Raw genomic sequence first — 12,128 nt, 5'->3', positions numbered from 1 at the left:
TTATGCTGGGCAGGGCCAGTACTCTTTTTTTTTCTCTTTAATTTTTAATAAAGTATGAAAAATCCATCCTTTGCTCCCTCCCAGTTCCCTGCCAGACTGTCCACAAAAACGTGGACTGTCTGTGGGTCCCAGAGAACTGGATTGGGAAACACTGCACAATAGGAGTGCAGTGAACTTGGAGCCTGTAACAGTAAACATGGGGGGGGGTGGAGTTAAGAGATGCCCAATATGGGATTTCAGTAGCATGGGGGGTGAGTTAAGAGATGCCCAATATGGGATTTCAGTAGCATGGGGGGTGAGTTAAGAGATGCCCAATATGGGATTTCAGTAGCATGGGGGGTGAGTTGAGATGCCCAGTATGGGATATCAGTAGCACTGTTGTATTCAATACTGGATCTTTAAATGTGTAATAATTAAACATTTACTGGTCTGAATTCTAGTTTGAATACTTTTTACTGTAAATATACATATAATTCACACATAAGAAGGGTGTCATAATGACAGAAACAACCAGCACACAGCACATGTAGGCAGGGGGACCTTTTCCTACACACTGACTAGTGTAGCTGTAGCTACCAAGCAAGCTTAGAGAAAGGTCAGCAGCCTTGCTGATCCTTCTTTGGAGAGCCACATGGAACACAGCGCTGGCCTTCCCAGACCCGGAGGCGGTCCTATGTTTGGCTTCCTGTCCTCCCCGAAAGGCAGGAAGCGGAGGAAGGGAGTGCATAAGGGTAGGAGGGAAAGATAGGTGGCATTAGCCGGACATAACAGGCAATCTGAATAAGGCAAGCCACTGCCTGTGAAAGAGCCAATGGGCTGTGCCAGACAGGCTGGGTCCGCAATCGGCCTGGATCTCATGCATACTCTCAGGGTTCCTCAGATTTCTCCACAACTGCCAAAGAAACTTGATACTACACCTCAACATATAGAAGGGTGTTCATTCAGTCACTGTTTTGTAAGTATTGTTCATTTATCTGTATCGTTACAATTTAATATTTATGTGTTTGTATTGCACTTTTTCAAATCCTACTTTAGTTTTAGAAATATTTTTGGGAAGTAATCCTATTGATAACTCTGGAGATTGGTCATTGTGTCTGAAGGTAAGAATAATAAAGAATGTTGTTACAAAAATCTGAATACATTTGTCATATGCTAACATAGTACAAAAACCAAGGTAAGTAAAAAATTTATACTAGAGATGTCCTTTACATGTAACTACCCAGATAAGAGCCTTAGAACTCGCAGAAAGCATGCATTGCAATTCATGGATACTTTATTATGATAGTCAAATGTTCTTGCTTTTCAGTTCAAGGCTATTTTGTTAGTTGCATGCTTTTATCAGTCAATATATACCTACTTCATTCTAAGTAGAATAATGAATGTGTCTCATCCTTGTAAAAAATACAATGTATAATTCCAAAAGGAATCAGTTCATATAAGGAATCAGTTATTTCTAATAATTTCATGCTGTGGCCTAAGGAAAGGTTATTTGACCCCATTTAACTGGAGATTCTTTTAAACTGTTATCTATTTAGTGCTGCCTTTACATGCGAAAGCCATTTTCATTTGGCTTTTTGCTTTATCAGTCTTTGAGATTCCTCTGTGAGTGGATGCAATAATTTATGCAAATACAAACAGCATTGTGATAACTTGCTAGAATGTGTAACCAGTGATGTTAGATGCAGCTTCCGCTACACTAGCAGGAAGACTATTCCATACTCTAACTACACGCTGTCTAAAGAAGTGCTTCCTCAAATTTGTTTTAAAATGTTCTCCCGCTAATTTCCATTTATGGCCACGAGTTCTAGTATTTAAACTAATATTGAAATAGCCATTTGGCTGAACAGCATCCAGACCCGTTAGAATCTTATATACCTGGATCATGTCCCCTCTTAGTCTCCTTTGCTCAAGGCTAAACAGATTCAGCTCAGCTAACCTCTCCTCATAAGACATTCCTCTAAGACCAGGAATCATTCTCGTAGCCCTCCGTTGCACCTTTTCTAAGGCAGCAATGTCCTTCTTAAGGTATGGTGACCAAACCTGCACACAATATTCTAGGTGGGGTCTTACCAAGGAATTATATAAATGTAATATCACCTTCCTCAACGAATATAACGACTTCAGTCCATCTTAGTCAGTCATGCCCTCCCACGGCACCAGCATATATCGAGTTGCCTTGAGGGGGCATAAAGTGAATTAGAAGCAGGCTGGGACATCGTTTTGACCTTCAAAGACTTCACCCAGTTGTGACATTGTTCTTATGCTGTGACATCACCTCTGGCTAGAAACCAGAGAACTCTGTCCTGATTTCCTTTTCCATCTCAATGGCATTGGCAGGTGGGTCACTAATACTTGTGCAAGAACAACAATTAAAATATAGTTCATAGTAGATTTACCAAACAGGAAGTCCTTCCACTGTGGTCTACAATTTGCCAAAAAGCATTTGCTCATTTCCTGCTTGTCATCTGCTTCTTGTCTTCCTCGTCATTTTTTGCAGATAACTTAGATTCTGTGGTGAGATATAATATAAACTGTATGGCAAAGTGACAATGCATGGCTTCACCAGAATAATTAATTCATCTATAAAACTCCTGTCACATTGCTTTGTTTTAACCGTATGTATGGAAAATATTAAGTGTTAAAATTGGTAACATGTCTATGGATTAACACGTCTTTCCCCTCAAAGCAACTGTAGGCTTTTTATTGATTAGATGTTTTTTCAATAGATTTTTTCTTTCAGTGTTCACAAAGGCACGTTCAATTAAATGTATGAGACAACGACTAAATTCAAAGTATTGTAATGAAGTGATTTATTTATTTGTGTGTGTGTGTGTGTGTGTGTGTGTGTGTGTGGATGGGTGGGTCGGGGAGGGATTTGTGTGGAAGGTAGTGGTTAATTAAGTGGCTACACCTGGGCTGTCAGGGGTGCGGTATTAAAAGATGCAGAATGGATAATGCAGGGGGAGGCTTAATCAGAAATACTTTGGCAAACCTATAGCAGTCGGGGGTTCGGGGAGTTGGGTGCCGCTCGCAGGCCGTTTAGGGCTGCCGGCGGTGAAGCTAGATAGCGGGCTGTGGGGTCAGGTTCCGGTGTGGTAGGGCGACGACAGTTAGTACGGGGGGGTATGAGTGCATGGCCGTTTTGTGGCTAGGGGTGTTTGGTAGATGCGAGAAGCGGAGTCCTAATGGTGCCGGATGGGCGTTGGACTTCCCTCTCTGAGTGTTTCTGCAAAAGATTAGCTAGGGTGAAAGCTCCGACCCCGGGGAAGGGTCTATGTTTTAACCTTGTCCCTGTTTTGTGTGTTTTGTTCGTGTATTTTAAGTAAGCGGCGTAGCCCGTTAGCGGATTAGAGGAGGTACTGCTCACGTATCTCCTGTCTGTGCCAGAAGTGTGCGATTTATTGTGCATTGCAGTGCTATTGGTGTGCTGTGCTCTAACTGGGATGGTGCATGGTGTGAGATTCACTGTGTGGTAACGTGTGTCCATACCCACTTGGAAGGGCTGGTTTGCTACGGGGAGATAGTCGTGCCGAACTCTTTGTGAACCCAGACCCGACCCGATGGGTCGCTGCATTGAATTGTATTTAATAAAACCTATTTTTGTGATTGGAGCTGACGTCCTGTGGTGATCTCCCTTATAGCCTCTGACGCTACTTTAGGTTTATTACAGTATTCTCGTTAAGGAAATGCAAACATGCAATTTATTCGGAGCTAAAGGACGTCAATGTAGTTTCCATATCACTCTGTTACGGCTATTAGCTACTACATTTCATTGTCAATTGAAAAAATATATAAATAAGCAACACCACTTATACTAAGCGCAGTTGGGATAATGTGCACAACATTCATCATATTGCACTGCAAATCTATTTGACTTTTCGTAATTTGGGAATATAATAGTAAGTAATCGTGAACTTTACAGATTTCTTTGCCATTAAAGTAGTGTGCTATAAATAAGAACGGAGTTCTTTAATTCATATATACCATGTATGTGTAGCCGAGCTTTCGACACATTTGTGGACTGAACTATTGACACGTTCAGAAGGGGTTTTCGTTGACGCTGGTAAAAAAGTAAAACAAAACAAAACTTTTTCCTCAACATTACTTCAGTTGGTTAGTGTTTTTTTTCTATTTCAAAATAAAGGGACTCTAAAAATAGCGACGGCCACCTCTTGAAATGGTTCCCTTCAGCGGTTTGGAACGTGCCGGGATTTGGCTTCCACATGTTTAATTGCCGCTTGAGAGAAAAATCTGGAGAGCAGAGTCGGGGTCCTTCTGCAAGAAACGAAACGTGGTGAAATGGCGTTGAAACGCGTGGTAAAGTTTTAGGGGGGGGAAAAAGAATCACATGGACATGGGGTGAAACTGCTGTTAACGGAAGAGAGCTGAATGAAGTGTGCGCTATTTATTAATGGTTGGAGAATTCTAATGGTGATTGTGAAACTGGGCTACCTTCATTCGGGAATGCTTCTTAAACTTTTCCTGGATTAGTGATTTACCCTGGCTTTAAAGAGGATCGCAACACTTTTACGATCAAGGTGAAGTATACTGTGTTGCAGGTTGGTGTCTCACTACTACGAGGCTGCTAATAAGAAATGTTGCGAAAACTTGCGAAACCATAGTATTTCGCATTTGTACGTGAACGTGCGTATGCAGACATTTTACAATGAAATGCATACAGACGTTTTACTTATGAAAAGACCACTAAGTAAAAAAATGCAGCGTCTCGTTTTAATTGTCATTGGAAATTTGAACGTTTCGGCTCTATTGCTTTATTTGAACTTTAATCTTATAAAACACTTTGGTTTTCTTTCATAGTGAACCTGCGAGGAAGAGAGGCATAACTGCTACAAAACTACTCCGCCAAAGAAGAAATGTGTTGCTGTAGGTTGTCTGTGCCTGTGTGGAGACCGTGGCTTTTGTTACCTCTGGTGCTCAGCTGCCTGGCCCAGGAGCCGAAGCCCACCAGATGGCCTCTGCTCTCCAAGAAGCCTGTTCTTCTGGCCTGGAATGCCCCAACAGAAGACTGCTTCCCTCGCCATAAAGTTCAGCTTAAGTTGGACCTGTTTGAAATTGTGGCATCACCGAATGAGGGTTTTGTTAGGCAGAACCTCACTATTTTTTATAAAAACAGGCTTGGGTTATACCCCTACTTAGAAAAGGAAGGTTCTGATGTGAAGAGGGTGAATGATGGACTTCCCCAGTTAGCCAGTTTAAATCAGCACCTGATGAAGATGCCAGAAGGGGTAAACAAGTACATCCGTGACCCTACAGCCCGAGGCTTGGCGGTCATCGACTGGGAGGAGTGGCGACCTCTTTGGATTCGGAACTGGGATACTAAAGATATATACCGGAACCTGTCCCGTCGTCTTGTTGCTGAGAAGAATTCTACGTGGCCCATGGACAAGGTGAACAAAATGGCCCAGCAAGAGTTTGAGGCGTCAGCCAGGAAGTTTATGCTTGAGACCCTGAGGCTGGCGAAAACCTTGCGGCCTGAACAGCTATGGGGCTTCTACCTCTTCCCAGACTGCTACAACCATGACTACAAGAACAGTCTGGAGAACTACACAGGGCGCTGTCCTGATGTGGAGATGACACGAAATGACCACCTGGAATGGCTGTGGACAGAGAGTACAGCCCTATTCCCCTCCATTTACATGGGAAAAGTCTTGCGCTCGACCTCTTTTGGTCGTCAGTTTGTCCGCAACCGAGTGAAAGAAGCCATGAGACTGGCTTCAGCTGGAGATGGGCTGGCACGCCCAGTCTTCGTCTACACACGACCTACCTACATAAATGTGTTGGATCTGCTGACAGAGGTGAGGCTTCCTGCCACACTGTGATTTTTGTGTTTTAATGCTTTGTGTTAGCTAAAAATGCATTTATAGCTGCATTTATCATGACTTTGTGTGGCACATTTTCACAAGTGTTTATTAAGTATAATGCCGTGTTATAGACATACAGTAAAATCTACATATTATTTAAGCCCACTATAACATCCTGGGATGTTTAAACTTTTGCAGAATGAAGAAATCAATTAAAATGACTTTTTACTAATGAAATTACCTTTTTTTCCCCTCTAGTAAAGATCGACCATTTGTTAAGACCTGTATCTGGAAGGTGTCTGGACATATTGTCTTGATGAATGAACTCAGGGGTGTTGATCAGAAATGATTTACTGAAGTGCTGCATGTAGGGAAAGCTGTGTGTGTCTGTGTGTGTGTAACACTCATGGAATGAGAAAGCAAAATTTAAAAAGTAATATCTTTATCGCTGTCAGCAGGCCTTTCCTGTTCCTGTCGCCGCCACCCCCTGTTGGTGCACATCATTACCATTGTTTAACTTTGGCTTTGTTCAGAATGCCCCTGGATGCTGGGTTGTAGCAGCGTATTTGGAGCCCCTTAATGGTTTCACATAAGGTGGAGTAGGAAGAGAGGAAAGGTCATTCATCCACTCAGACTCCCTACCATGGAAAAACGATAAATTCAAACTGTCAGCTTATTACACTAGGAGTCAAGGCTGTAGCTCTGCTTCTGATACTTGTTCTGACCCTTTGTGTGTTTATTTTGAAAGTTTTGCAGACGGATGTTGTGCTTGCATTATTTTTGCAGACTGATCTGGTTTCCACTATTGGAGAGAGTGTGGCCCTCGGAGCTGCAGGTATCATCTTCTGGGGAGAGGCTACTTACGCCAGTACCAAGGTAAGTTTCATCCCAGTTTGTATATGCTGATGTCTTTCTCATCACAACTCATTTTGGAAACCTTTAAAAATGAACAATACTTCTCAGATTTTAGACCAAAATGGGGACGTAACATGTCAGTATTGCACATACACAATATGGCCTAATGTTTGCCCAACATCTCATTACAGAAACGAAGGTAATAGCGTTAGTCCTCTCTTTGTTGCTGTAATAGCCTCTACTATTTTGGGAAGGCTTAGATGCTGGAATATTGCTATTGGATTTTCTTCCATTGTGGTATTGATGCTAGGTGATCATGTTTCTTTTCTGCTACTTTGCCACTGTAGTTCCTCTTCATCTGCAATTGACCAAGGTAGATATTTGGCATTCTACCATGTTGCCAAATTGAAAGTCACTAAAATCTTCTGTGCAACCAGCCATTCTGCTGGAGACTGCATGGTCACGTGCTTAATTATACTGCTGTGTCTGCAATGGGTGTTAGCCAATCCCTGTAAGTAATAGGGATGTCCACATACATTTGGCCATATAGGTTACATTGATGTCCTCTGTGTAGTTTATGATCACTGCAACCGAATGTATACATTGGATAGAAACTTGCATCATGCTGTATTACGTGTTTGTGTGTGTGTGTGTGTGTGTGTGTGTGTGTGTGTGTGTGCGCACGCGCGTGTGCACTCTTCTGCAGGAGAGCTGCACCAGTCTGAACAGGTACCTGCAAGAATCTCTGGCAAGGTACCTGCTCAACGTCACCACTGCGGCAGAGCACTGTAGCAGGGTGCTCTGCGGCTCGCGTGGCCGCTGTCTGCGGCGGCATCCTAACACCGACGTCTACCTGCACCTCGATCCCCGTAACCACACCATCCTGCAGAGGGATGGCAGCCTGAAAGTGGAGGGCCATCTCAGTCCTGAGGAGGAGGACCTGTACCGTGCAAAATTCCGCTGCCAGTGTTACAGTGGCTACACTGATGCATCCTGCACCCTCCCAGGCACTGCACCCGTACTCTGCCCATGTTTGCTGGCCATGCTGTTGCCTCTGTTTCTGCTTTTATGACCTCGGAGTTTCCCCATCTTGACAGATGGTTTTTATGGCTGTTAAACTAACAGCTATGAAGGACTTGCAAGATAGATGGTAATTGTTTACAGAGATCTCTCTTGCCCTGTTTTTCCACTTGTATGTGGATTCTCAAGTTTACAGTAGCAGTCAAAAGTGTGCACACCGAAATCAGCCTTTTTATGTTTGTATTAGCTAAAATAGACGAATCACAGAACATTTTTACCTTTAAGGCCTTTAACTTAGCTAATACAACACTTAGGCCCTATTCACACTTTGTTCTAAAACACATCTCGGGCAGTTGGATCATAAATCGACAGCTGAGACGCATCGCCATTTATACTTGTGCCTGTCATGCACAAAATGTTCAGATTTAGTTATTGCCCTGCACACAGTTACGTCCTTGTCAGGGGTACTTTAGGACGCATTAATGTTTACACTACAAAAGAAGAGTGTTCAAATGCATCCCACACCTCCTTGGCAAATGGTTTGCGTGGTTGGGTCACAATGCGTCTTAGTGGTCGTTTACGCTTGTATTTAGTGCCGTCTCTGTGCCATCTGATTGCCCAAGATGCATTTTAAAAGCAAGTGTAAATGGGGCCTTAGTTATTTAAGCTTGTACACTCATTCATATTTTGCCGATGAGCCATTTGAATATATCAGTGTTTGTGCTTGGATAAGGCTCTTTCAATTTAGACTGAATTTTGCAATTATATCCCTGTTTTTTGCAAAAGCGCACAATCAAATTGTAAGGGCATCTCTTCTAATGTTCTGTAGGCTTGAGATCAGAGTCCTAGCTGGACCCTTTACAGACCTTTTATCTTCCTTTTAAGGCCGAGTTTGCTGTGTGATTCAGGTTGTGTTGAAAAGTGAAATTCAGCTTCCTTGCAGAGGGAAATTGTTGTTTTGTGAGTGTGTTTTTGAGGTCCTGTCTCATAAAGAAAAGCAGTTCCACAGCATAATGCTGCCATGTTCTCTGTTTGAGGAGCTATATTGGTGTTAGTCAAACAACTTTTGGAATTAAGTTGCCTAACAGTCTGATGAGACCAAAGTTAATTTCATGCACAAAGTCATCAGAGTCTCTCTTAACGCTTATGTGGACTCATCTTCATCCTACCCCACAGCTTAGTCTTGTGGAGAATGTGAAATTGCTGTGATTTGTGGTGTATGGCCAGTTACTTCGATACCTATCTATCACTGCAGCTTCTGCTGTAAGCCCCTCAGCCTAGCCGATAGCATTCTCCCTACCCTGCACTGCCATCAGCTTTGGAGGGATGGCTTGATCTTTGCAGTCTACTGTGCATTTCCTCCACTTCTTAATTACTTTTATAGTGATCCAAGATGTAATCATTTAGTAGCTGTTTTATATCCCACATCTGATCCATATTATTCATCAGTAAGAATACCATTAATCTTTTGTCAGTTCCTTTTGGCTGGTTATCATCTCTGTATTGAACAACCATGGACACTTTGCGGTAATCGTGAAGGGCAGGGGGCAGTGTGTGGCCTGTGATCAGAAGGTCACTGGTTCACACCCCAGCCTTGGCAGAATAGTCACAGCTCCATTGGGCCTTTGATCAAGGCCCTTAACCAGCTGGATGAATGGCTTGACCTTGCCCTCTTAACTGTATATACTGCACTGTGTAAAAGTCTTAGGCAGTCAAAGGGAATGTTTGAAGTAATACACCTGGGCACTAAGTGTATATTTACTAAAAACAAAAAATATAATTTAACATCGGAACATCTGCAAATTACATAACACAAGAAGAAGAAGGATTTCTTCTGTTCTCCAAAAAGTAAGATGTCTTGTTGGCCAGAAGAGCACAGCTTCAGTCTCCAAACCTCTCCTCTGTGGCACCTCGGCCATTCCATGTATTCCTTAAATTTCAGCTCACCTGGTTAATTCATTTGCTGTATGGCTGCAAGACATGGATGGATCCATTGACCTGATACATAGACTGGACTCTTGGTGTTGTGTCTCTTTGGAGAATTCTTGGGTACCGCTGGTTTGACTTTGTGTCGAACGAGCAGTTGCTCAGGGAGTCCCGAATGAGGCACATTACCTGCATTGTGAGGGAGCGTCAGTTACGGCAATACGCCATGTGGCGAGATTCCCTGAGGGTCATCCAGCTCATTGCTGAGGACCTGAGTGGCTGGACCAGGCCAAGGGAACACCCACGTAACACCTGACTGCGGCAGATAGATGGCCATTTCCGAAAGGTCGGATTGGACCGCGTGTTGGCCTGGGGGGTCGCCAACTGAGGTGTTTCGTCATGTGGTGGGTGCGCTTTCCCAGTACATGCTCCCTGACCCGACCTGAGGTATTGGTTACCCATTTGATGTGTGCTAGTAGTCAAGTAAAAAATACATGGATCTATTGGATGGTTGCTACAAATATGTGGTGACTATAGGAACACTTTTGAAATGGGTAAGCTAGCACACGTTGACAGACATGCTTATATTGACAGGAAGATCATTTGAACATTATTATTATTATTTTCAGAAGAATAGCTGATTTTACTTGGGACTGATCAGATTCACTTGAATTCATGTTGATTGAAAGAGAGTTATCTTTTTGTATCAAACCTGAAATTTTAAAAACGGCATGTAGTAATATGACATGTGTCAACTTAACATGTCCAAACTCAAAAGGTAACAAACCAGCCTTGAATATGAATTCAAGTAAACAATCATTAGTAGAGCCGCAGCATCCATCTTGTTTTAAAACTTTTTCTTTTAGTGGAAATAGTATGTCTTTAAAACACAAGAATAAACCACAAAAGCTTTGTTATAAAAACTCCATATTCTGCTGTTTCCTGGGTTCTGCTGAAAAGTTCAGGATTAGTTTCTCAAGTCTTCCGGTCCAGGTCATTCTTCCTTGGAGGGGATGGGACTTCTAATGGGTCCATTTCCAGCTCCTAAAATGCCACCATTTGGCCTTCTACTGTTTTTCAAGCCTCAGGCTTTTGTAAACCCCACAGACTGTGTGCATCATGTCTCCTATTCCCCCCTGCAGACAGCAGTTAAGGTGCCTAGGCCACAGCTGTGTGCATATTCAGGGGCTTGGGGCTACACTGGAATGGCAGGGAAAACAGGTTTCAACTATTTTATAATTTATATTGTTGAAGATACAGATTTATATATATGTGTATTTCTAGTGCTTGATATTTTTCTGGAAGAAACTGGAATACTGCAAGTCTTGCTTTTTATGTTTCCACCTGTGCAGTTGTTTCCTGCAGTGTACTACAGTCTACAGTCATTGTACTGTCTACAGTCATTGTAGGTGTACGCTCTACCTTTTGTGGACAATTTGCTGCCATTGTATTATGATTTTTTTGTTAATGTTTCTTTCTTTGTAGCCTAACAAGCATACAACCGATAAAGTGTGGAGGATGTGTCCTTGTGTTTTAACAAGAAAGCATCTTTGCTCTGGTTTAGTGAGTGAATCCACAAACCGGCCTGTTGAGGAACAGTGTGATCTTGTTTCTGTTTCACTTTCCCTTAAAACAAGCGTGGGCTTTGTATTTTTAAAAGAACTTTTCCATAACCGTATTTTGTGATAGTTATTGGTTTCTTGTTCATTGTAGGGCTTAACATTGCATTTTTTAAACTGTATCACTTTGATCTCAATCATTGCACCTATAGAGAAATTTAACCTCCCAGGAAAATTTTAGCTGCAAACTCTAAGCACTGATACTCAGTCTTTCTCCAAATTAATTAATTTATTTTGTGTTATGTTCTTGGCACACTTACCTAGCATTTATTGGATAATTTGTAGCTATTTCATTGTGACTCTTCCTAATTTATCATAATTAATTGTATAGTTACATATGAGTGAAGATTCCTGCTCATCAGGCTTTATCATTGTCCTCACACAGATTTCTGCACTTTGCAAATGAAGGCTGGAATGAACTATTAAAATGCAGTGGATTTAGAAGATGGTGTATGTTTTAATTTTTTTTTTTAATATGAACTGTTGTCAGAGTTATCTCATGCGGTGTTGTATTACATTGATTTTGTTTTACTTTACATCTGTTTGCTATAAATATTTCACGTTTCACTGATGTTTTCTCTGTATAGTTTGTTTTTCATAGGATAAATAAATATTTTTTCCTTAAGTGCTTAAAATATGATCAGATGTCTTTGTAGCTTTTTCTATCCAAGTCTGAAGACTTGCTGAAGCATCAAAGGACACCAAAAAATTAATTTTCCTTTGCTCCAGGTTAGGTGTCTTTTTTTCTTTAAAATACCCTGTAATCTATAAAACCAAAGGAACATACAACAGCAGAGGACAGTATAGTAGGGTTCCACAAAATGAGGCTTTCAAAGAACACAATACAGCTTAAAGAAAATAAAATGACTAAAAAGATCCTTAACCT

The 12,128-nt window shown here is 41.8% G+C and overlaps 1 protein-coding gene across 3 annotated transcripts; it reads left to right on the top strand.

The window, feature by feature from the left end:
• The first annotated feature begins 348 nt into the window (after positions 1–348).
• LOC111848762 (hyaluronidase-2-like) lies at positions 349–11,882 on the top strand. Of its 3 annotated transcripts, none has more exons than XM_023820996.2 (4): positions 349–955; positions 4,819–5,816; positions 6,609–6,698; positions 7,384–11,882. In XM_023820996.2, the coding sequence occupies exons 2-4, from the start codon at positions 4,875–4,877 to the stop codon at positions 7,747–7,749; spliced, it is 1,398 nt and encodes a 465-aa protein (XP_023676764.1). In that variant the 5' UTR covers positions 349–955; positions 4,819–4,874; the 3' UTR covers positions 7,750–11,882. The 3 variants fall into 3 exon arrangements, with proteins under 3 accessions (XP_023676764.1, XP_023676765.1, XP_023676763.1); XM_023820997.2 differs by lacking the exon at positions 349–955 and adding an exon at positions 3,984–4,559; XM_023820995.2 differs by lacking the exon at positions 349–955 and adding an exon at positions 3,985–4,538.
• Positions 11,883–12,128: the final 246 nt, after the last annotated feature.

The sequence above is a fragment of the Paramormyrops kingsleyae genome, chromosome 6, assembly GCF_048594095.1.
Source record: "Paramormyrops kingsleyae isolate MSU_618 chromosome 6, PKINGS_0.4, whole genome shotgun sequence".
NCBI lineage: Eukaryota > Metazoa > Chordata > Actinopteri > Osteoglossiformes > Mormyridae > Paramormyrops > Paramormyrops kingsleyae.
The sequence above is the reverse complement of the archived record's forward strand: the minus strand, read 5'-3'. Positions and strand labels throughout refer to the sequence as shown.

Excerpts from the sequence above, each read along its gene's own strand:
- LOC111848762 (XM_023820996.2), top strand. The coding sequence starts at position 4,875 with ATGTGTTGCTGTAGGTTGTCTGTGCCTGTGTGGAGACCGTGGCTTTTG. Across the intron at positions 5,817-6,608 it reads TGTTGGATCTGCTGACAGAG|ACTGATCTGGTTTCCACTAT; the intron begins GTGAGGCTTCCT and ends TTATTTTTGCAG. Across the intron at positions 6,699-7,383 it reads CTACTTACGCCAGTACCAAG|GAGAGCTGCACCAGTCTGAA; the intron begins GTAAGTTTCATC and ends ACTCTTCTGCAG.